The following is a 26,822-nucleotide window of genomic DNA, read 5'->3' as shown; positions in this document are numbered from 1 at the left end:
ATTTATACTTACTTGAGTATGGTTGCACATGAGCAACAATACATTATATAGATAAAGAAATATAATATTTTGCCCTCAATTGCACGTGTTCTTGTCATAACAAAAAGCTTATCCATGTAATGAGAAAACAGTTTAAATCCACTAACTTATTTTCGTCCAAAAAATTTATTTAAAACATGTCATATTTTTACTGCTTCTGTTTTAAAAACATGATTATATCACTTTTGAAATTTTGTATTTATTTAAGAATTGAAAACTTATTTTATAGCTTTACTAGCTGTTTCCCGCGGCTTCGCACGCAATTTCCCGTTGAAAACAGTACACTATATTCACTTATTCTTTTTCTATCACATTCTAAACATTGCTGAGATAATTGATAGTCGTTCCATCGTGAGCCTCTTGGGCGCATTATGAAGGTATGTACCATATTCCTGCCTCTATCTTTCGTGGTTTTTGCTAGGTGTTGATAAGTTATTCAGAACAATTAATGTATATGGATGAATCTCGGTAAACTAATTAGGTTATAAAGAATCAAATTCGGTATGTTAAAATTAATTTTCTGTCTAAGATATTTCCAGTATTATTTAGGAGTGTGCCTTCAAGAAAATGTATCAAAGAAACCCAATTTCGATCATAAAGTGTCTTCTTTCGGCTCTTTTCATTTACCTTCCATGTAACCAAATTCGATTACCTTATGTGCAAACATTCACGGATTTTTACAATGAGGTTGTTTTCATAATAGCGTTTAATAGTATTTTCATTGCATTAGATAGTTTATTGATCATTGGTGCAATCTGAATTTAAAATTAGGCAATGACGTCTTCTATGCAACCTGCATTACACTACTGATCAAGCACTTTACAATACAAATTTTTCTAAATTTTAAATGTAAACAAATGTTTCTGCCTCTTTGATGTACTTCAGCTGAAAGTATTAACACCTGTTAAGTATCAGTTCGCTTTGTATTAAGTGTCGTAGCGCAGTCTGTAGGATCCAATATAAAACACTCTAACATCAACAACGATTTATAAAATTAAAAATTTAATTAAATAAACTATTTAAATTGGACCAAATTTACTCTAGTATGTATGCCTATATTACTTCCAGGAACGTGTAGAATCACTGTACAAAATTTCACGATGTTTCGTGCATTGGTTCCAGAGTTATAACGGAACATACAAACAAACATTCGCATTTATATATATATATTGAATTGAATTGAATTGAATTGGTTTATTTCCAAAAGCTTACATTTCAATGGCCCCGCTAAGTACAACACTTATCAGCGGGGTCCAAATTAAACTATCTTAACTAAACCATACAATGTATTTATTAAATTACGTATCAAAATTGGCATTCATTACTTTGTTAAAGTTTACAAGCACGTGTAACAGCATACAGGTTTGTTTTATTTTATCTTTACATTTCAAATTATTACCACTGATAAAACCGGTCTCTTAACTCTTAAAATTAAGTTCATGTTCCTAACTAACAAATTTGCACTGGTCATATAGTGTGATTGGATTGTATGATTTATATTCAGAAGCAGTCGATGTCCTTACCCAATTCCAATCGGTATGAGACAAGAATAAATACCCCCTCCCATCAGGCGTTCCTTGTTCCTTGTTCCGCCACTACCAGTGTTTATTTCTGCAACTGCAATGCACGTGCAAAATCTAGGATGAATTTTGCTCTAATTATTAAAGTTCATTTTAGATGATTATCAATAAATAAATAACTGTGTTAATTTATTTCACCCATGTGTAGCATTTACAGCATTCAAAATATATGTCAATGTGTCTGTTTGCCTATTCAGTCTGCGATATGTGTTTGTGTTATCCCTGTGCTAACCTAATTGTGTTTTGTGTTATTGTGTATGTGTTATTTCATTGTGTTTTGACGCATTTATATATTGATAATAATTCATTTTCCTACTCCTTCCAAAATGTAAGTTATTTCATATTGCATATTTTTTAGCCGTATCTAACGAATTTCCATTCCCTAAACTCTCTTACTGCAGTACAGTACGCGGCCACCACAACAACCTGCAGCTCCTCCCCTCTTTAGTCTAGGCTTTCATACCAATGGAAAACCCTAGCAAACGGTTTATTATTGTATAGATAAGATTCATGTGTTATATTTGGCATGTGTTTGTATTAAAAAAAGCATTAAATAAATAATAATAGTAATTTAAACTAATAAACTTTAACAAAGCCAACTTATATATCAACAACAACAACAACAAAAACTATAGGCTATGCTTTATAAATTATATATATAAACCAATCTATATATATATATATATATATATATATATATATATATATACTCGCTTTCGCTCGCCGGGGGGCTCCGCCCCCCAGGCCCCCTTAGGGGTGTTACTTTAAGTTCGGGTTCGAGATCAATTTAGGTATTAGCTAATTTTCTATTAGTACAGTTTTGAAATCAGGCAATTTTTTGAGAGTGGGTAATTTTATCAGACTCAATTGTATTTGGGGTAGATAGTAGTTGTTCAATATTCAGGTAGGGAGAAAAAGATAGGATTTCAGTGAAAAAAAGGTGAAGAGGCTGATTTATGAGCTTGATATCAAGGATATTATAAACTATTGCATTTGATCATTTGAAGGTAATAGAGATGGTGGTTTTAAATGAAGAAAATGCTTTTGATGGAATAAATGGGTGGTTGGAATTTCAGTACAAAAATATGTATGAATTTTGAAATGAGTAAAAGTAAGTTGGCTGTTTGTCGGTTAACCTACGCTCAGGCATTGAGGTTAGCGTATTCAGTCTCGCCACAGGGATGCACAAAACGCAGAGACCATGTATATGTACACATTTATAACAACAAGTAGCTTATTAAATCAGCTTTGGTTTTAAGTGCAATAGTTAGTTATGTTTATGGCATAACTTATGGTTGAATGCAATGGTAGAACAGGTTGTTAAATTGTTAAAGTATTGATTAAATATGTCAGATGGTTGATGGCATGAAAACACGATGACTTAGACAATGTTAATGAATGGTGAATTGACTTTGAGGTAAAAGAATTGGGTTTATTTTTTAGGATGAAAAGAATATTGCTGTTTAATTAATTTGTCATTATTCGTTTTAAGCAAAAGAGATGGTTGATTTTGTGTGTGTTGAATATGAATAGTGGTTTAAAAATATAGAATAAAATGTGTTTGGAATTTTGAAAAGAACAGAAAATCAGTTGTTTGCCCGTCGGTTTACCAACGCTCAGATATTGAGGTTGGCGTATCCAGTCTCGCCACGGGGAGGCCGGCAAACTTAGAGACCATATCTATTTACATATTTACACAAAACGGGGAGTTTTATTCTGGCAGATCCCCTTGCCTACTGCTAATAAAGTCATCAGGGAGTTTTGGTAAAGCAGTTCCCTTTGCCTACTGCTAATGAAATCATCAGGGAGTTTTGGTAAAGCAGTTCCCTTTGCCTACTGCTAATGAAATCATCAGGGAGTTTTGGTAAAGCAGTTCCCTTTGCCTACTGCTAATGAAATCATCAGGGAGTTTTGGTGAAGCAGTCCCCTTTGCCTACTGCTAATGAAATCATCAGGGAGTTTTGGTAAAGCAGTTCCCTTTGCCTACTGCTAGGTCAAATCACGACGGGGAGTTTTTTTTAAGTGGCAGATCCCCTAGCCTACTGCCGAAGACTTAATCAGTGTTTAGAAGGAGCTCGTCATATACAATATTCTTTGCATAGGCGACTCCTTCTACTATTCTGTCGTCTGGTACAAGAACGACGATGTCGTCTGGACGTCTCACTCTGCTCAACAGGACGTAGAGCTGGCCATGAGTGAAGCAGTCCGTTCTCAGGTCGACTCCGACGTACTCAATTGTCTGGCCTTGGCTCTTGTGACCAGTCATGCAGTACGCCAACATGAGGGGGAACTGACGGCGACAAACCCGGAGCGGCGATCCTTCGGCAAACGCGAACCTGAACGTAATCCGGGGAATTCCGATAGGTTGCGTGTTGCCGATAAGTCTGACGGTGATCAGTCGGCTGCTGATCGCCGTCACAATGACTTTGGTGCCGTTCACGAGTCCATCACCGATATTTAAGTTTCTCATGATTAAGCATACGGAGCCGACCTTGAGACGCAGGACGTGATCTGGCACTCCTTTGCCAGTGGCCTGGTTGAGGAGATTTACGTCCACATCCAGCCCGTCGTCGTCTTCTCTGTCCACGGTGTCCGCGCTTCTCAACTCATGAATGCGCCCGTCCATGAGGTCTAGGATGCGACCGTTGATCTCCTTGACGTTCACATTCAGAGTTGAGAGTATTGCCCGTCTCGCACAAAGATCAGGATCTCGCAGAACACCAGGAGGAAACACATCCGTTATTAAGTCCGCGAGAGAAGTGAGGCATCTCACCCCAGTGAGGGGAATGAGAGACTCTCTCTCGCGGCCTTCTCCAAAAAGTAAAGGATTTATTGTTCCATTGCCTACTCCAAGGAGGAAGTTGGAGTAGTCAATGGAACCACTAGTTCTCTGGGGTGTCGTCAGGGAAAATAGTGTGAACAGTCGCCACAGATGTGACGCCCGAAGTGACACGCACGCGACATCAGCTGGTGTGCGAGCCTTCTCAACGACGGGCGCAATCTGACGGAAGTCCCCGGAGCAGATGAAGATCTTATTCCCGAATGGCACACTACTATTCATGAGATCCCGGAGGGATCTGTCGATCATCTCGAAGATGTAGCGGTGTGCCATCGGGGCCTCATCAAACACAATGAGCTGTGCTGCTCTGATGAGTTCTGCTCGCTGGGACCCGTTGGTGATGTTCCACACACCTGTGCCGTGACCTAGGTCTAGAGGGAGTCGGAACATGCTATGTGCTGTTGTTCCTCCATCCATGTTCCTTGCAGCAATCCCTGAGCTAGCCACGGCGAGTGCAACCTGTCGACAACCACGGACATACGCAAGGATGACACGAATCAGAGAGGTCTTCCCATAACCCCCGGGACCGTCCAGAAATATGATTCTAGAAGTGCGTCGGTCACGGGGGTTGAGAAGCAGAGAGCGAACGTACTCAAACACACGGCGCTGGTCTGGGGAGAGTTTGGGCACCCAGTCCTCAACGATGGTTCGCTGGAGGTTCTCGCCGTAGTTGAGTAGCTCTCTACCTAACTCAGTCGTGTCATCCTCGACGTAGGGGAGTCCATGATCTTTCAAGCACGATCCCTGCTGGCGGAGGCTCCGATCGATGTCTATCAAGGTAAGTTTCACCGCCAGTTCAGGGTCGAGAGGGTTCCTTTCTAAGTGATCCTCGCTAAGGTGGTTCTTGAAAGACTCCCACAGAAGAGCAGCGGGAGCTCCCATGTTGCAGAGGATCACGAAGAAGGAACGGAGCCTAGGTCCAGTCATAAACGTAGATGCCTCGCGCAGCGCGTGATTGTATTCTTCTTCGTCTTCCACCAGGCCGAGATTGCGGGCTACGTCCTGAAACGTCCGGCAACCAGGACCGCCACGAGCCAGAAGATCAACGTAACCACGGCAAGGTGTAGACATAAGTAGAATACGAAGGTAGTATTGTTCTCCTCGGTTGGGAGAGACCCACATCAACCTACATACCTTCTCACCACGCTGGCGAGTCGTTACAAAGTGATGGCCATCGGGGTGTTCGTACAATTCCGCAGTACGTGGGCGCTTAGTGTGCACCATGAACTTCTCGTAAAATGTCTGGTACGTGACATTGTCAAAAGTTTCATGGTGCGGGCGATTGAAGTAGACCATAAGCTTGGAGCTTGCTTGAGTGACTGCATCAGAGAGCTGTCTCGGCCGAAAGACAACACTTTGTTTGCCCTCTAAATGCACGGGAAGACACTCAACGGTGGGCTCGAGCTTTGACACAGGAAAGTCGAGAAGACGCCAGCATGCGTCGCTGGCACCCACCATTCTCTTCGTCACGTAATGCTCGACCTCATCCTCTTGTTTCCCCAGGGGAGTGACGGTTACGTTCTGGAGAGAACCGCCTTTCATGAGGTACTTAAAGAGGTACTTGATTACGCGACGAGTAGAAGCAAGCTCCAAGTTTATGTGCGCCTCGTATTTGAGCAGTAATGCGGAATTGTACGGAACGACCCAGCCATCATGCACTTTGATCTGTCTCCTCCGTGATGTGATAAAGCCTTCGTTTGTGTAGTCTCGTTTGTATTGGACGAACCCCCTCTCGTCCACGTGGGTGGTTTGGCAGGCAGGCTTGGGGTAGAACTTGTTGCAGTGCCCCTTTGCAGAGTCCCAGCACAGGAAGTCGGTGCGGTGGTCAGTACCACATGGACCATGAATCATGTGTTTCAGCACCAACTTCCTGAGTCTTCCAGCGGCTTCCTCCTCCGAAGGGATGTCTGCGCGTATTACGGAGTCAATGTCACGTGCCTGTACCGGTCCATCGCCGTCAATTTTAAACACAATGTGGGCATGAGGAAGGCCCCTCATTTGCATTTCAATGACATAGACGATGTAAACCGGACGGCTAAACATTGCTCCGCTGCGCAGATCTCGGAGGAGTTCGCCAAGTTTAATCTGGAAGATTCTGCAGGCTGTTGAGGGGTCACTGCGCCCGCTGTTGTGAGGGCAGGCCTTCTTGTTTTCCTCCCAAGTAGCACTGAAGGTGAACGTCAGGAAAAACGTAGGTGAACCCAGACGAGACACAAGGCCCATTGCGTTCTCGTAATGTACCTTCATGTATCTGGGTCCACCGGTAAACGAACTTGGGAGGTAAACTTTTCCAGCCTGCACCCCACCCTCACCCAAGACTGTTTCATCGCGGGTGATGTCGCCTAAAACCTGCCCACCAGCTTGCCTACCCCGTTGAGCTTCAAGGAGCTCGTCCAGTGGTCCTATCCTCAAGGAATTTTGAGCAGCAGAACGCGTTTGGGAGAAACGAATAAATCTTAGACGCTCCTCCTCGTACCTCGCGAACATCTCGACCTGCCATGCTTGAGACAGCCTGCCGAAATGCGAGAAACGGGGATCGGAGAGGAGGAGACATCTAGAGTAATTGTATTGTGAAAGTTTCCCCCCGTGGTTGTCTAAGCGCCCAATATGCCACCCTAAATTACCTTGAGGATAGAGCAACGGATATTGGAAAGGCTCCATTAAGGGGCTAAAGAGGTCAACGGAAGACGGACGCCTATCACTCTTCTTCCAGATGGTCAATTTTCTTGGATCAGTTATGGTGTCTTCATTGCTCAATACAGCGTGCACTTCAATGCCTGTTTGCCTATCTCCAAGAACAGGGCCATGGGTAGATCTGCTGGTCACTTCAAATTCCAAATGAGCGTTGACTGAAGGCTCATCACTCAATCTACGGAAATCATTGATGAAAGGATTACAGGAAAGAAGATATGTATTAATTTCATCAATGACTTCTGAGTTCAATGATCTACCCATGGCAATGTTTTTGCGCTCCTCGCCATCATCTATGTACAGGCGGCACCGGTTCACAAACTGGACATCACCTCCCTTGGTCCTAAACTTTTGACCTGGAGCGTCCAGACTGTGAACCTGGTGGTACATCTTACCTTCGATCTTAAAGAAGGCGAGGCCTGAAGGATGACGGTACCCCCCAGTCACCTCGAGAGCGCAGAAGGCAAACAAGTCATTGTAGGCACGGGCTCGTTCGATGAACAGACGGTTAGAATAGAAACTGGCGTCCAGAGGAGGTAAATTATGGACTTTATAAGATCCCTCACCGCAACACCATTTCTTCCTATCCTTCTCTTCATCGAACAGCCTTGCATGACAATGAGGACACTTTGAAATGTTTTCGTCCCATAAACTTATTTTTTTTAGTTTGTAAGAATTAATATAGACTAAATTATCTATTTTCCAATACGCCATTGGGCCATGTTCAACTACACGTCGTGCTAGTATGTTGGAAATGTGCCTTAATTCTGTCAATTTAGGATTTTTTATTCGAAATATTTGTACTTTTTGTAAATTTGTGTCAGGATGTTTTTCTGTATAACGCTGAACAGCACCCCTGTGAACTTCAGGATGCTGCTCAGTGTAGCGCTGAACAGCATCTCGATGGACCTGAGGATGTTGCTCAGTGTAACGCTGGACAGCATCTCGGTGGACCTGAGGGTGCTGCTCAGTGTAACGTTGAACAGCATCCCTGTTGACTTGAGGATTGTTTGAGGAGTACTTTTTCTTTGAATTTTTTATCTGCTCCTCCTTAGTGGTTGAAAGAGTTTTAGGGCGGCCACGTTTCACTTTTTTAGGTCTACCCGGCCCCTTTTTAACTGGAGCACAGACGGACATGGTACTTATTTCTAATGGCGGTAAAGATTCGACAATGCTTAAACAAGTAGAATTAGGATCTTTGATTATTAGCTCAGGAGGAGAGGACACTGATAGCGTAGGGAACATATCCAGTCTACCCGTGCGCAGCATTTCAGCCAAATGGGGGCGCATTGATGGTATATCATAGCGCAGTTTGGCTGGGTCCCGGCCAAGGGCAAGTGAAGTAGCATTAGCAATGGCGAATACGCCGCAGTCAAAACCGTTTTCTTGCCTTTGGACGGGAATAAATGCTGGAACGATGGATAGGTCCGGGAACAGAAGGGAGAGCAGCTTAGTTTGGTCTGCAGTGAGGTGGGCACTGTTCAGACTGTCGTACACATACAAATTACTGCCATCGTGGAAGACCACAATCCAATGACCGATAGAACTGGCGTCGATCTTCCCCGAGAACAGAATTTGTATGTGAGGTGTAGCGACAGCCGAAACACCTTCCATTGCATCAATGGCCAAACAGCTTACAGGATGATACTCAGTGTTTTCATCCAGTATGCTTCCGAACCTATCCATATGGTCAGTACTAAGATAGTCCCCACTCTCAACCTCTCTTACCATTCCCTCGAGGAATGCATTCATTTTAAACGTCAAATAAAAAGGAATAAAAAAATTAAACAATAATTAAAAAGGAATATAAGCTTCAATTAAGAACACAAAAAACACAACGAGAACACAAGGAACAGTCAGAAAAAAGGGCAAAATGTTGCCTAATAGTACAGCGAAGAAGCAGAAATAGTCACTTGGACGTCAACAACAGTGCCCGCCTCTATCTACAATTTAGCTGATTTCAATAAATATTAAAAAGTTAAAAAGGAAGTTATAAGCTTTAACTAAGTAAAAAAATAATAAAAAGATATAAGATAAAAAACAACGAGAACACAAAAGAAAAGTAAGAAAATTGGTCACAATATGGCGTAATAAGAAAGAAAAGAAAGCAAAGAAGTAGAATAGAAGTAGTCACTTGGATGTTAAGAACGATGAACGTGAACTTTTATTTAAACGTAAAATACATATATTTTTTACTGAAACCATTAAGGAAACAACAAAAAAATAAAGCCTAGTAAAAAACCGAAAATATTCAGCCAAGTTAAGAGTACAGCTATTCAAGTAGTCAATGTAGACTGAGTAGGAACGTAAAGTTAAGTTTGGATTTCATAGACATCTAGGGATATCAACTCCTACGTACCGTACAGAAGTCGCTAAGGCCATCAATTCTCTTCACTAGGATCCCTAATGTTGTCCCGACACAAAACTATCACTTCGGAAAGCAGCAACTGAATTTTGCTGTTGACTTTTGGAAACGCGAATGAAGATGGGTGGAAAAATAGCAAAAAATGACAGTTTTTTGCAAATATCTCGTAAACGGTAAGAGATATCGAAAAAATGACGAAATTTTTTCCACCCCTGGACCGACCCCAACCCCTCTGAATTATTTTTCCCTATCTATCGACACCAAAAAAGTTAACCTAGGACTATCTTTACGTTAACCCCCCCCTCCCCCACCCTACCTCGCAATGTCCCTATCTACTATATCACAAAATTATTTATTTCTCGGGATTGGGTAAACATATTGAGACACTTCAAACTGTTTATTGGTGTAGAATTTCACGATGCATCTTATGGTGTTATTATTTATTTTCTAAAAATTTGTTTTTTTTTATTAGAAATTTTTGAAAATTTTCAAAAAATACGTTTTTCAACTTCTCGCGCCTCCTGTATATACACTTTAAGAGATAGAGCAAAAGTTTAAATTGCAAACTTGTAGAGAGTTTCAAGGAGAATACTGTAAGTGGGCTCCGTTTTTCGATAGGATGCTTCGTTAAGTCACAATCGAGCGCCTACGAAAGGTCTACACGGGGAGAAAATGCGTCCGCCATTTTGATTTTTTTAAGGGGTTGAAAATGAAAAATTCTCACTTTTCGGGATTTTCCTGGTGGTTACACGTGGAAAGCTATCTGTGTACCAAATTTCAAGTCTCTAACTCATCTGGAAGTAGGTTAGAATTAGTATACGTGAGTGAGTCAGTCAGTCGGTCAGTTACACATCCCCGGGGGGGGGGGTTAATATTACCGGGGGTTAATGACACACTTGGGCCTTTTTTAGAGGGTATTGTGTCTGTGAACATAATAAATATTCCTCTGTCCCTATCTACTATTGACGCTTAGCTAACGCTCAGCCAACTCCCGAAGTCACTGAACCTTTTCTGTAGATCACGTGATTTCCTATATCCCGTTTAAAATTTGTTTTGAGTTACGACCAACCGTTTAGCCGCTATCAAGCCCGGAATGTAAATTTTTAGGCGAAAATGTCCAATATTTTCACTTAATCGCGTTTTGCGGTCAAACTAAGGGAAATATAGTAAAAAGTCACTGGACCTTTTTTGTAGGTCATCTTATTTCCTAAATAAAACGTTAGTCTTATTTTGACCTCCGACCAATGGTTTCGCCGCTATCGACCCCAAAAACAAAAGTTTCGCGTAAAAGTTACAACAAAATTGTACATAATCACGTTTTTCGGCCAAACCAATCGAGATAGGGCAAAAGATTACTGGACCTTTTCTGTAGATCGCGCAATTTGCTAATTTGATGGGTCAATCAGATTTGAGCTACGACCAACGGTTCGGCCGCTATCGGGCTTGAAACATTATTTTTATCGAAAAAATCTCTGGAATTTCAAATGTTCGAGCGTTTTGTCGCTTAACCATGGAAGATAGAGCAAAAAGTCATTAGACCTTTTTTGTAGTTCACTTCATTCCTGACCATGAATTTTCCGTCAGATCCGAGCTAGCTCCAACGGTTCGCCCGCTATCGGGCTTACAAAAAATGCCTGCAGGGTGAAGAATGCGCGATTTTTTGGGAATTTTTTTGAGGGGTTGAAAATGAAAAATTCTCACTTTTCGGGATTTTCCTGGTGGTTACACGTGGAAAGCTATCTGTGTACCAAATTTCAAGTCTCTAACTCATCTGGAAGTAGGTTAGAATTAGTATACGTGAGTCAGTCAGTCAGTTACACATGCGGTTGTATATATATTAGATATATATAGATTGGTTCCAAATTTCACATTACACAGTGGAATTTATGTTTTGTAATATGTATGATAAAGTGTCTACCTTGTAAACTGAGTAGGCCTAGATCGGGTAATTCATCGGCATTAGTATTTTATAAACAGAGATTGTGATATTACTGCATAGTTTTAATAATAATATTGTATTTATTCAGTGAATTTCTTATTAATTTCCTTGTTCAGTTTCAGAAGACTGTGACGGCTGGTCTCATCGGTATCAGTCTCATAATGACTCTGCTGGGGACGGATATAATTCTTGCGGTAAAACTTTATTTCCTTATCTATCAAATTGTTTTAGTGTTTTACCTATATAACTTTGAATGTGCAGGGTATATAAGAACTGCACTGTAATATTTGGGCAATTTATTCTTTGGGTGAAGGCAAACAAAAATGTAATGTAGACAAAGGTGATATAAAAAAATGCTTGGTTTACTCTATGTATAGAGGTTTCAGATTGTATTGTTTATATCAGAAATCAGTAACGACAAAAAATCAGACTTGGCATAGTTATTGTTCTTCAATTTCAGACCAAAAGAGAAAATTAATGTTACAGTATCATATCATGATTAACTAACATGGCGGATAGCTGTAGTTTTTAAAGCGTAATAACTAATAAGATTCAGTTAATAGCTCACATTTTGTGTAAAATTGTTATTTAGTTTGTTGTTGTTATCATTATTTATTGTTGTTTTTATCGAGTTAGGCCCTTTTCAACTTGTTAAAAAAAGATATCAAATTGAGCAATAAATACATTTTAATTATAATACTCACACACATACTTACTTTTGATGGCTGTGTTTTGTACGATCATAGTTTTGCATAGCAATTTGACACTACCACACTACGAGTATATGTTACTTTTGACCAGTGTTGTGAAAAACAAATCACTCAAAAACAATATTAGTAAATTTCGGCCTTCGTCAGCATGATCAAGTCGTGCGTCCGGCCGTATTTATGGACGACAACCTTCTCGAAGAAAATAATTCCACAAAGTTTTTGGGAATGATTCTGGACGAAGGACTAACCTGGACCGATCATGTTGACAGGGTCTGTGCTAAAGCTACCTCAGGTATTTATGCTCTGCGCAATCTAGCAAAATTTTGTTCCTCAGATGTTTTAAGAATGGCCTACTATGGCCTAATCCATCCTCATTTTGCGTATGGAATAAGACTTTGGGGAAGTTGTGCAAAAAACAAAATGGAGCGCCTCTTTACACTCCAGAAAAAAGCTGTCAGAATCATTGAAAATTTCAATTACAGAGAGTCGTGTAGGGAATCTTTCAGGGAGTTGAGATTGCTGACTTTGCCCTGTCTCTATATTTTTGAAGTGATAATGTACTGCAGATCAAGGTGCACCTTGATTCGTGGCAGTGTCGTTCATCAATATGAAACTAGAGGCAGGGACAACTTTCGAACTCATCAACGCAGATTGACATTAGCGCAACATCTACCGCAAGAAGTTGGTGTCAGATTAATCAACAGGCTTCCTGAAGTAATAAAAATTTCCAATAATAAAAATCAATTTAAAACGCGTCTCAAACTCCTATTGGTGTCCAAGGCTTTCTACTCTGTTGATGAATTCATGATAAGCCGCTTGAATTGTGTCATTGTGTCTTGAATGATTGTATGAATTGTGATTATGAGGTTGCGTGAATGTGTAGATAATATCGTGTAAATTGACAACCTATTGACGATTGCGATACGATGTAAAAATTGTTAAAAGAATGCAATAAAAAGATTATTATTATGTTGACAACCAAAGCGTTTTCGCTCCCCCCCCTCCAAAAAATAACAAAAAATTAAAGTACGTTTACTTTTTTAATATGCTATCATGCTTTTTCATACTCTTATTTTGTTATTTTTAGTGATTCGCAAAAGCTCCCTGATTGTGGTGTTCAACTTCGCTCGCAAGTTTGGCTTCTACTTCTGGGACTACTACGTGCCAAGCGTGCTGTTGGTAGTGACGTCTTGGGGCACGTTCTGGGTAGATCCCGAGGTGGTCCCGTGTCGTGTCTGGCTCGGTATGTTCTTACTACCTTACACTTTATATTATCTTGGTAGTAATCTTAGATTGGAAATGTTTAGAATACATTAGTAACATTACAACCACTTCATAACTCGTACCGATTACAAGTTATATTTTTCTTAAATAGTAGAACAAGCGCTTGTGAATCACCAGCCCCAAAATTTTGATTTTTTTACAAACTGCTATGAATTACTTCTGAAGGCTTAGTTAAGAAAGGATGTAGTCACCGCAAACATTTCAGTTCTGTTTGTTTATTGTATCCCAGACAAGGCAGTTAGACAAAGAGACAATTAATTGTGGGCTTTTGTAATTTATAAGAGTTAAGTTAATTCTATTTCCTATGAATGAATATGGTGTAGCACATAATAATTTAGTTTCATTAAATCCAGAGTGAGGCAATTAAACGGCACGATTTCGACTCTGGTTGACGGACGTGAGGGGAGGTGGGTTGAGTGTGGGTAAACATCCTTGAGCGTCTAGACAAGTGAAAATTTCAGTATCCACGGAGTGTTGGCCGCGTGCACAAAGTTCGTGTGCTGTAAATGTATATAAAAAAGGCGAATAGTGTGGTTGGCACTAAGCGCACACTCCGTCGAAAATTCATTCTACCGCCACAGGCTCCCGATCAATCAAGGACAGCTGTCCTCCTTTTGCGCGAAAAACTTTGACGCCACTGCTAACACCACAAAGAAACGAGATGGTAGTGAAAAAATAATCCGGACCTTAGAGAGTTTGATTGGGACAAAGTCCGCAAAAATCAGCAAGACGGCAAAGCGCAGAACTTTGTCTCAGAAATCGATCAGTGAGATGGATTTTTAAGGATTTTAAGCCCTACACCTATTGACTACAAAAATCGTATACGTTTTTTCCAAACTATTCTTAATGTTACTCGCATGTCCAGGACGTCTTATCAGCAGGAATGATGATATCCCTGGCCTGTCCGTTCACCAGATTTTACAGCTCCAAACTTTTTCCTTACAAAAATCAAAGTAAGTAAAAAAAGTGGGTTATCTTAAGTGGTTTTCGAAGAAAGTAAAGATTTTCGAACGAAAGAAGATCTGAAGGAGCGAATTCGGCTTGAAATGAGCAAAATTCCGTTGCAGATGCTACAGGCGGACTACATCTCAGAATTCGACAATATATGGAAAACCACGGACGCCACGTTACTGGCACTGTGTTCTAAAAGTTATTGCTTTTTTAAGTATAACATTAATTTTCATTCATGTACTTCATGTTTCACGTTAAAATATTCTTTTTTGTAAATAAATAATTGGCTATTGTTCAAAATCGTTTGAAAAATCACTACCCCACCCTGTAATTAATTATCTGTAAATGTCTTTAGAAGTAATTATCTTTCAGAAAAATTTATAATAATCGTAAATAAGTAGTTTTATGTTTGTACTGGATTCAACGTAAACTGTTCCAAATTGTCTCCGGTTAAAGTGTGAACTCTTTTAAATGCTGTATGTATTTAAAATGTGTATAAAGTGTAGCTTGCATTTTCTGTTAAATTCTTACATTTTTTAATTTTATTTATTCTCGTTATTTAACTGAATGTTTCTTTTTTAAATTTCCTCCCTACCAAATTGCTAGCTTTTTCTATACATTTTAAAATTATACTGTGCTTTATTACAGACAACGTTTTTAAAGTTTTAAAGGTTTAAGTCACCATGTTGCTAATGTAGACTTTGTGTAAATATCCTCTTTTTAGATATGTTTTAATACTTGTACAGTTTGACTTGCTTTACATGCTATGAAATGCACTATTGTTTTATGCTGTTTATCTTTATTATAGTTGTTTTATGACTGACAAGATCTGATGCATGTTTATGTCCTTGAGATCAATAAAGTTATTCTATTCTATTCTACTGCTTTTCTAGTTCTAATATTTGAGAATAAAAAAAATATGTTTGTTGTCTGTAAGATTTAAAGAGACATCACTTTATTTCATTATTTTTCGACAAACGCTTTGTATGTAATTAATTTGAAACAGTTTACATGGATCGGGCAGTACGTTTTTCGTACGTATATATTGTGAAATATCCAGCAATAAGAAATATCTGTTGTAGCAACCTGCACAATGCTCGGGTTCTTTGGTCTGGGAGTCATGAACGACGCTATGCCCAAACTGACACAACTGAAAATGAACGACATTTGGTTTATTGGCTGCAATCTCTTCATATTTCTATCTCTAGCGGAGTTTGCTTTTGTAAATATAGTGCACAGACAAGAGTAAGTAGTATTATATTTTATATTTGCATTTCACACAGTAAAATCACTAAAATTAAACAATTCTCAATTAAATGTATAAAGTATACTATTATACTATAATTATACAATAATTCATATAATCTAATCATACACAGTTGCTTAGATATAGTTATAGATATATTTATAAATATAGTTATAAATATAGATATATTTTCTTGCAAAATGAATTGTTTATATAATTTGTGACTTATATTCACACAGCATTTATTAAAATAAGAAAATAATTTCTTCTTCGAAAAACATTTTATTTACGTCTTTATGTGTATAAGTGTTTTACGAAAAAGTACTATTTATACAGTATTTATAACACTTAGCATTATAACTTTACATTTATCTTTGTCTACTGTTGCCCAATGGTTACAACAAAAATGCCATAGTTTTCCAAATAACTTTCCGAATCAATATAAATAGTCCCAAAGAGTTGAAAATGTTACAATTTACGTAATAATACAAATTTACTAACATCTGATTATTTTTTGCGTTTCCATTCTGGTTTTTGTCAAATTCATCACACTATATAATTGCAGTGATTATATAGTTACACGAAACTAGTAAATGACTAACCTAATATTGCGTAACTACAACAAGAAATAAATAAATTCAATAGCTCAATCTGGTGTTTGCCACACCAATCAGTATATGGTTGACTAATCATCATGTACTTTTGACCTTTCAGCTGTAAAGTGTAGTGTTTCCAGATTTGATACTTACGTGTTTAATAGCTGGATGAGATGAAAACTATGCGTACGCGAAAAGAAATGCATGCATTGAGAACGAACGTTAACTTCTTTCGTAGATTCGCAATATCTACTGAGGTAAACAAATGTTTAATCTGAAATTTTTGAATTATCCTGAGTATAGCATGAATTAATTAATGGCAAATCCAGTGGTGCATCAGGTTTATTTATAGGGTCAATGATAACTAATTAAAATTACCGATGAAAATTAATTTGCTCTAAAAGTTGTCTTACTCGAACAATAACGAGACATTCAAATAAATACACAAATAAATGGGAAATTTCTTGCTCCTTGAACATTTTGTCCACCACATGGAAATTTAATACGATTACAAATTCAAGTGTTGCCAAATTCCAGAAACAAGGAGGTTCCATTCACAATATATTCCCTTTTTATCAATAAAGAGAAATTCAAATAAAGGGAATATATTTCTCATCTGGGGAAGTTAACGTGCTCTTCCCGTCTTATACCAATGAATGCTAAATTAATTTTTCTAGCAGTTGTTAAGACAACCTTTTAGTTTTAAAAGTCCAATAAAGGAAAACTTATATAAACATGAAATGTAATGTGTTGTTTATTTACTTAAACAGGATTATATGGAGAATAAAAAAAAATGTATCTAAAAATCGACTTTTCTCACAATTCTTTCCCTATTGAGGGTAAGATATACGATAATAAAATATCAATACTTACTTTTCCTGTTCCATACATTTAGTTTTTAGACAATCGCTAAAAAATGTCTGAGCCATGTTTATGTTTCAGTTTTTTTAATTGTCTTTGCCTGAAGAAAAAATTGCCAAAATATTACCGCAGGGTTCGTAAACAATTTGCATATTAATTACTAAAGTATACTTTTAGTGTCCACGAGGAAATTTTCTGGAGCTGATAAAGAAATTTACCTTTTTCATAAAATCGAGACAGTTTCAAAAATTACTTGGAGTTAAATTCCTTTGTATATATTGTGCTAATATAATTATTCAAGTCATAGGTCATTGCACTCGGAATAACAACATTCTTGATTAATTACTCTTTAAGAACGTGCAGGTTTCCAAACATGTTTAATATTAACACCACCCGATAACCCTTTCAGTTTAAGCCGGTACAGGCCGATTCACTATTGCTAGTCATTCCAAAGAATTTGGAAAATATAGCGCTATAACAGATTTTGGTACATATCTGAAAAGATTTCGCTTTATAAGCTGCTTGACAGGGTACCTTTTTGAAATGATCCGATAAGACATTATATGTATGAAATACGGCTAATTATGCTTCAATCCTTACTTACTTCTTCTCTATCATTTATCAAATTGGTTAAATAGTTTTATTTTTCCAGAACGAAACATATACCACTAAAACGTGCATCCAGTAAATATATTTTGAAATCGTCTTTGAGAACGGAAAGTATACCTTGGAAACGTAAATCCTCCTCCTGTCCATCGTCTCCTGAACTTAGGAGGCAGAGAAAAACTGCCCTTGCTGCGAAGAGAAGACAACAGGTAACCAACTGTTTGCAATTTTATAAATTAATATTTTTTGTACATCTTCGGTTAAAGTATAATTGATCAATATTCTCGACTAGTTCAATTTTTACACTTTATTGAAGGATGAAGAAAAATTGAATTTTGAGAACTGTGTACGCTGTTACATATTCATGTGGTGCCATAATAAATATAAAAGAGTAGTATATAGGATTTTATTCAGTTAGTTAAAATAAAATTAGTGCTATAGGCCGCTTTGAAAGCGACCTATTAAGTGACCAAAGAGGGAGGAGTGAATGAGTGAGAGAGAGATGAGGTTGAGGGAGAAGAAGCGCGGACTCACTTCCCTCTCCACATTCCTTCCCAACCAATCCTTAGTCGCCACTACCACTCGTAGGGTATGTGTTACATACAGTAACAGCTGTGTTACAAACCTCGTAATAATTACAACAGCTGTTAACAGTAAATATTTATTAAATACTTCCTGGGATCAGCTGACTTTGTTATTTGGTGAACATGTATTGTATTTGGTTCTGTGAAATTTGTTATAAACTTGCTTTTTTTCTCGTGAAATAGTTCACAAACTGATAATAAGGACTGTTGTTAATTGATTTCGTTTATTTTGATAATAGTTTTGATGTAGTTTATTGTTCGTAATGTAATGTTTTTTGTTCTTCCTGTTACATAAACCTTGTCTTGTTTGTGTTTATGTTTTGATTGTTTACGTTTTTGTAGATTCTTATGATGCAAACAGGTTCCACTTGTGAAAATGCTCATGTTCTACATGATCACGGTTATAATCAGACAGCAGTAATATCTACAGGTATTCCAAACTCCCGAAACTGTGATGACAAAGAAAGTAATGACGGCATCCACTGGCAAACAGTGACTGGTTCATTCAAAAGACCTAGGAAATTGGTTTCGAACGGTCCCGACATATCGAAGAAATTGTGTTCAAACCTAAGTAGCTTCTCATTAACTACAAATAATCGTTTCGATGCTATTGGAGGGTCAAATACGATGGATGAGAGCACCACATCGACGCCGCCGTCTCATGTTGGCGAGGATAAACCACCTCCGATCTTCGTACCCAACGTTGTAAACGTTAAGAGCATGATAACCGCTATTGAAACTGTTATCCCAAATGACAACTACACATTTAAATGCCTCAGCCAAAACAAATTCAAAGTTAATACAACAACTATTGACGGTTATCGGAAGCTGGTGCACAAACTAAAAGAGTTGCAGGTCATCTTTCATACCTACCAAATCAAACAAGAGAAAGCATATCGCGTGGTTTTAAAAAATATGCACTTTTCCACTAATGTTGCGGACATTAAGATTGCTATTGAATCCTGTGGGTTCCAGGTTCGCAACGTAATGAGTATGAGACAGCATAAAACCAAAGCACCTCTTTCAATGTTCTTTGTTGATCTGGAACCAAATCCGTGTAACAAAGATATATTTAATATCGAGTACCTCCTTAATGCAAAAATTACCTTTGAACCACCGCTCAGGAAATCCGAGATCGTTTAGTGTAAGCGATGTCAAAGTTATGGACACACCAAAACGTATTGCTGGCACCCTTACAGGTGCGTTAAATGTGGCCAGAACCATGACACACGGGCATGTTTGAAATCCAGTGATACCCCACCCACCTGCGCTCTATGTGAGGGGAACCACCCGGCGAACTACAAAGGTTGTTCTGTGTACTGCGAACTTAAACAAAAATCGTTTCCCCCGATCAGACCCAAAGTACCTGAAAGTAAAAGTCATGATCAATCACCTCGGGGAACCCAAGAAGTGGTAAGACCTCCCAGTCCATCCACTGTTCGAATCCTGCCGGGACGATCATATGCACAGGTGGCATCCAACTCGATGTCTGAAGATTACAGTACTCAAAACGCTTTAAGTAAAACACTTAACGACTTTTTCTGCAAATTTGAAAAAATAATGATACAACAGGCTGAACAGATAAGTACTTTAATGAACCTATTGTCTTCCGTCATTTCGAAGCTAAAATGAATAATTTTTATAGAATAGCACTTTGGAACGCCAATGGCTTGAGTAACCATACTCAAGAGGTTACAATATTTCTTGGTCTTCATAAAGTTGATATTATGCTTATCTCCGAAACTCACTTCACAGATATGACACATTTCAAAATTCCCTTTTACTCTCTGTATCAATGTAATCATCCAGTTAATACTGCTCATGGTGGTAGTGCGGTATTAGTTAAAAATAGTATAAAACACCATGCCATACCTACTTATAAGTATAATTATATTCAAGCTTCCAGTGTTGTGATTGAAGATTGGTCAGGTCCACTCACGATATCTTCTGTGTATACCCCTCCTCGTCATAACGTTTCATACCAGCAATACAGCGACTTCTTCAATACCTTGGGTTGTAGATTTATTGCGGGGGTTGACTTTAATGCGAAACACACCATGTGGGGCTCTCGGCTGTGCAATCCCAGAGGCCGTAATTTCCTCAAGACTATCAACGACAATAACTATCAATATTTTTCTTCGTGGGAACCGACTTATTGGCCTACTGATCCCTTAAAAATTCCTGATTTGCTTGATTTCTTCGTGACTAAAGGTATTTCCCAAACGTACACACATGTAGAATCTTGTCTTGATTTATCCTCAGACCATTCTTAATTGATCTTCACTTTAAGTTCATCTGCCATTACTACAGAGGGTCCACTGCGGTTAAGTTCTAAATATACTGACTGGGACCAATTTCGATCTCTTCTTGATGAAAACTTGCATTTACACGTTTCCTTGAAGACAAATGGTGAAAATAGATGAAGCTGTTGAATTGTTTTAACAGGGCAGTCCAGAAGTGTGCTTGGCAATCAACGCCGTATCAACGAAATGGAACCACTAATGGCCTGAACTACCCTCTTGCCATCAAGAAAAAGATTGCTCAAGAAAGAAGACTTCGTAGGATTTGGTAAAATTCCAGGAATCCTCGTGATAAAAACAACTTCAATAGAGCGGCGCGGGATTTGAAACGTTTGTTATCTAACTTCAATAATGAAAGGTTTCAGGTTTTTACTGCAAGTCTAACTCCTACAGAAGACACGAAATATTCAATGTGGAAAACTACTAAACACATGACTAGTCCAAGAGTGCCGATTATCTTACCAGTTGGTGGCTGGGCCAAGACCAACAAGGAGAAAGCTGAAGTATTCGCTACGCACTTACGCGATGTGTTCAAGCCCAGTGACTCAGCTCAAGCTCCTGACCCAGAAATTGAATACTTATTAGAATCACCTACCCAACTATCACTTCCTGTTCAGCCCTTTACTCCCTCTGAAGTAACTGAAATAATTGTGAAAACAATTGAAGCCGTAATAAGCTCCTGGGTATGACCTCATTACAGGAAGGATTTTAAAAGAACTGCCTAGGAAAGCTATTATGTTTTTGACTTTTGTCTTCAAACGCAATATTGAGAATTGAGCATTTTCCAGCACAGTGGAAATTATCGGAAATTGTCATGGTAGCTAAACCTGGGAAGCCTCCACATCAGGTTAGTTCTTATAGGCCCATAAGATGTCATAAAGTCCTATTTGTCAAACAGGTTTTTTCGAGTCAAATTTCAAGACGAATACTCCGACCTCCACAAAATTGAGGCGGGCGTTCCACAAGGCAGTGTATTGGGTCCCATCTTCTACACCCTCTTCACATCTGACATACCTGTACGAGTCGATATCACCATGGCCACCTTTGCTGATGATACCGCTATACTAGCCTCTCATGAAGTCCCAGGAACTGCATCCCAACGACTACAATCTGAGCTGGATGACTTGTCGGAGTGGCTTGTGAGATGGAGGGTGAAGGTTAATGAAACCAAGTCCACTCATGTAACTTTCACAACAAGGTCTGCTAACTGCCCACCTGTCTCTCTTAATAATATCCTCCTCCCCCAATCTGAAGAAGTGAAATATCTGGGTATGCATCTAGACCGAAGACTAACTTGGCGTTCTCATATCTGGCAAAAAAGATTATTTTTAAACTCAAAATTAAAAAAAAAAATATCCTGGCTTTTAAACAAGAGGTCGAAATTATCATTAAGAAATAAGTTGTTAGTATACAAGGTGATTTTGAAACCTGTTTGGACTTATGGTATACAGCTTTGGGGTACAGCCAGTAACTCCAACATCGAAATGAGTCGCCAAATGCCAAAACAAGCTAAATCCACTCTGCAAGTTTTTTAGATAAATGCCAAAAACTGATTGCTTTTCTCACATCCATTACATTTTTATGATTTTTGTTTAAAAAAAAAGGTTAAAAAATTAGTTATATTGTTTTAAAATTGCTAAAAAATGGTACAAAAGTTATAATTACTGCAGCCGATTAAATATATGGCATAGCTTGTTTTGGAACAGTAACTATGATTTAGCTGCTTTTGGAAACTTACTCTCCGCCATTTGCTTTTTAACTTTGGTTCCAAAACCAGTTAAATTGCGTTTACCATTCCAAAATAAGTTAAAAACAGAACCTTATATTATTAAATCCTTTTTTCTCAAAACATTGTAGCCTATATTGTTAGGTAAAGTTAGGTTAGGATTAATGAACACAATCGTATTCATTTTCAATACAAAACCATGAATTTATTTATCTACAGAGTTTATAAAATAAATGTGTCGTTTATTAAAAATATTTTCACTCAATCATAGGCTCATCCTCTTCATTTATTTCAAAATCATCATCATCATCTTCTTCGCCTTGATTGGTGGTAGGTAGCTGGAATAAGTCCTTGAAAAACTTCAACTTTGGCTCCCGTTGCCAGTCATTTCCATAGTGGAGATTTAGCAAGCATTTCACATCATTGATTTTTACTTGTTTCACTGGGTGTCCTTCTTGTATCACTCTCAAAACTGCATTGTCAAAATTTTTCCCCCTTTTCATTACTGACTTACTCTCGCCGATTTCAAATACATAGTTTGCTTCTCCTTGTACCAGGATGGAGTTTGGATTACTTTTACTTCTTGAAAAGATAAATTTCTTGGCCTTTTGAAATTGAAAATGCCATTGTCCTGGTTTTTTTAGAACAGCATCGGTTAGAGTTTTCCAATCACTCACAGGGCAATCCGTCCCAAGTTTCACAACAGTACAGTGCTTTTCAATTATTTCAGTGTACTCATTGGGATTGTTGATTACACTCAGATCTTGAAATTTCCTTTCAAGTACTCCAAACACTCTATCAGGGGGAATGAAAGAATGGCCGACTACCGGAAAGAGTAGTACAACTTTAGTAACATGTTTAGGTGCATCATTCAGGAGCCAATGAGCAATCATACCGACAACAGTTGTGTTCTTGTTTTGGCCACCACAGCCGTCAGAGAAAAGTTTGACTGTGGTGACATTTTCCATGTTAGCGCTTGTTAACCTGTGGTAAACAGCAGATGCAATTTGACTGGACCCTTTTGCATACTGGTTTTCAGTCCAGAGGTAAGAAAAGGTGTTTTCTGAATTCAAGAGGACTTTAGAATGTCCCTCACAAATCACAAAATTATATAGATATAGCTGGCGCTTATAGTATGCGGCTTGGTCCGGTATTTTAGGAAGGACAAGATTTTTCTGACAATCATAGCTCAGAATAAGCTCTTTATCATTATTTTCTTGCAAAAGTTTGTAGAATTTGTCTGCACGGACTTTGTGGGCTTTTAGGTTTAGCTTTAGTGTTTCACGCTTGCCTGCATCTTTTTCTGTGGCTAGTTCACACTCAAGCCTTGTGCAGGTTGAACACTTATCAGTGTACGGAGCGTCAAAAACCAATGTTAAAGTTCTCAGAAAAAACCAGCCTGAAAAAGTCATACTCACACTTTAATTCTTCAGTTGGATGCTGCTCAATATACATTTTCCACATTTTTGTAATGTTAAGCTCACTTGGAAGGTATTGCCTATGCTTGTTTTTCGCTCTGCAATAGTGTTTTTGTACTGGAATAAATGTTTTAATAAAAAGATTTGATGCTGTCTTTCTTTATATTATATTTATCAACTTGGCGTGCTCCTCCACGAGTCTCCAAAGGTACGACGACGCCTGTTTCCAGGTACTTTTTGCAAATCAATTGCACTCGGTTTTTACTCTCTTGCAAAATTGTAAGTAGTGCTGCCCGACATACTTTAACATTCTCAGTTTTTTTGTTCCTCATTTTAGGTAAGAAAAAGTCAGTACTTACATTTCTTTTTGATTTGATACCTTCTGGAAGACGAGTCCTTTTTGCTGAGGAAACAATGACGTGCTGAAGAATAAAATTCTTCTTTGATTGAAGGTCAGCGTCTTTATAGTATTGCTGATGTATCTTTCTAACATCCTGCAGGGAAAGTTCTGCGCAGCGGTACTTACTTTTGGCCGAATGTTTACAACTAGGCATCTGTGGAAATCCCTTCGGGCGGTGTCTAAAACAAAATAGGGATTATTAGTTCTCCTATACCTTTAAAAAAATACTAACCTGTAATAAAAACAAATTATAGATCGCAAACGTTGTCAAAAACTGTTGTAGTTAAGTTAGGGCCTAAGCTGAATTACTTTAGGCTGGTTGAGATTAAGTAGTTTAGTTGCGGTTATAGGTTAGTTTAGTTGAGGTTAGGTTAGCTTAGTTGAGGTTAGGTTATTTTAGTTCAAATGAGTGTTAAGATTAGGCTAGTTTAGTTTTCTTTACCAAATGTTGTTAACTTACCTAGCAACTTTTGCAACAGTTTTCTTCCATGCTCTTTCGTTTTTCTTCCTTTTCTTTGCCAAAGGGCCAGGCATCTCTTCTACCAACTCTATTTGTTCCACATTTTTTGGAGTTTCCACTGTTATGTCCATTATATTGACATTTTCTTGTTGAACAATTACAACTTCAGCATTTATAATATCAATACCAACGCCTTCACTACCTTCTAAAATACCTCCTGTATGTTCAGCCTCCATGTTTATGACACACAACAAATCAGGAGCTTTTAAAATAATGTTAAATAATTGAGTGCTATTGCTTCTTATAACACTATTTTAGCCTTTGAAATTTAAAATTAGCCAACAAAATAAACAATTAATTCAGAAGGAAAATGATCAGCAGTTCCCTATAGGAAAAGTCTTTTGGGATTTAACTTATTTTGACACAGAAACATGAAACATTGTAAGTTATTGTAGTTTGATATAGCTGGTTTTGGAACATTGTCATCTGTGCAGATATGACTGTTTTTGGAACCGAATGGCTATAGGATATAACTGATTTTGGAACAACCTTCACTTTTAAATATTAATTTTAAACAGTTTTTAACTGGTTTTGGAACATTTTGAAGTGACAAATCTGTAGCCTAGGTAATACAGAACTCAATGTCATCAATATCTCAACTTTTTTAAATTTTGGATTTAGCCTGTTTTGGCACTTGGCGACTCAAATTCTCCAACGTTTTCAGTCTAAAGTCCTTCGGAACATCCTGGAAGCTCCGTGGTATATAACTAATCAATTAATACATCAACACACAAAAATTCCCACAGTAAAAGAGGAAATAACTCGCTACAGCAAGAATTACCAAGACAAGCTGTATTCTCATCCGAACTACCTTGCGATGAAACCTGTTGGATAATAGTGCGTCAGTTACACGTCTGAAGAGACACTCAATCCTGGACTTACCTCTTAGGTTCTAATTTCAAAACTTTCTTGTTTATTTGTGTTAGCTCTATCGCTGGATAGAGTCTAACTCGTGTTAATTTATTATTTTATCTAATTTACTTATTGTTCTAAGAATGTGTCTGAACAGATTGTAAATAAAATTGTCAAAAAAAAACTTCCTAATTATACTAACATATTAAATAGATGCAATGCACTATTATATTAATACAAATAATAATATTTGTTATTACGTAACAATGAGAATAACAAAACATACCGTGATGCTCCAAAACACCAACAAGGGGGAAGCAGAGTACCAGCAAAAAAATAGATCAAGCGGTGAAAGAGGACGTGGCGGTAGGCGTGGTCAAAACTCCTGCTCCTCCCTCAACCCCCATGCGCAAGAAACCTTCGCGCAGGTCGCTTTCAATGCGGCTCATCTATTATAGATGCACGTTAAATTTGGAAATAACTTTCAGCGTTAGTTGCGCGTTAATTTTAATAAATACATTAAATCGAACGCAATTGATTGAAATCAGCTAAACCAATTGCGGAAACTATTCCTTGTCTTTGACTGTGTTTTGTTTTTTATGATATTTAAATCCAAACTAATATTTCTAAAAATTTGTCTTGTTTTAGAAATCTGTTGCGTTTGACCTTGCGATGGAAGACTTGAACATTGACGTAAGGATGAGGCGGCAACTGTCAAGGAGGAGACAAGCGTTCGCAGGCACCCACATGACCAACATTGAAATGGCAAACTGGATTGACAGACGTAGTCGAATTCTCTTTCCTGTTGCTTTTATCATTTTTAATTTACTATTTTGGAGTGCGATGTTTATTTAACTATATAAACGCCTTTAAAAATTATTATAATATATGTAGTTTAAAATAAATCATATATTTTATACATCAATGGTTTATGTATTTATTAACTGACTTCAAAAAGGGGTTGGAAATTCAGCTTTAATAGCAAACATGTCTGTGCGTTATCCAACATAGTTGTTATAACAAATACTGTGATTTATTGTTAGATACAAAATAGCTGCACTTTTCCAAAATATACATATTCATTCATCCATGTTTAATAATTAGGTTTCCTTGAAATCCGGAAAGTAACAACTTCAATCCGGAAGGTCACTCATATATTTTGTTTTGAAAAGTCTAATTGTTTACTACACACTCAAAAACGAGTTGCGATGAAAAACCCTCTTTTAGTTCTTGAAGTATATTGGTAAATATTTGAGACTGTGCTCTCTCTTTTTAGAAGTTCATTCCATTTTATATTTTTGCAATTAAAACGTTG

The 26,822-nt window shown here is 38.0% G+C and overlaps 1 protein-coding gene across 1 annotated transcript in view; it reads left to right on the top strand.

Moving 5' to 3' along the window:
* The window catches only part of LOC124357767 (pH-sensitive chloride channel 2-like), a 44,317-nt gene extending 17,885 nt beyond the window's left edge, over positions 1 to 26,432 (top strand). Inside the window, exons 6-10 of the mRNA XM_046809805.1 lie at positions 11,570 to 11,647; positions 13,251 to 13,406; positions 15,481 to 15,643; positions 17,754 to 17,916; positions 26,156 to 26,432. Of these exons, the coding sequence (XP_046665761.1) occupies positions 11,570 to 11,647; positions 13,251 to 13,406; positions 15,481 to 15,643; positions 17,754 to 17,916; positions 26,156 to 26,362 (767 nt within the window). The 3' untranslated portion in view covers positions 26,363 to 26,432. The remainder of the gene's footprint in view (positions 1 to 11,569; positions 11,648 to 13,250; positions 13,407 to 15,480; positions 15,644 to 17,753; positions 17,917 to 26,155) is intronic.
* Positions 26,433 to 26,822: the final 390 nt, after the last annotated feature.

Source organism: Homalodisca vitripennis, chromosome 3 (genome assembly GCF_021130785.1).
Source record: "Homalodisca vitripennis isolate AUS2020 chromosome 3, UT_GWSS_2.1, whole genome shotgun sequence".
NCBI lineage: Eukaryota > Metazoa > Arthropoda > Insecta > Hemiptera > Cicadellidae > Homalodisca > Homalodisca vitripennis.
This window is presented reverse-complemented; position numbering and strand designations above follow the sequence as displayed.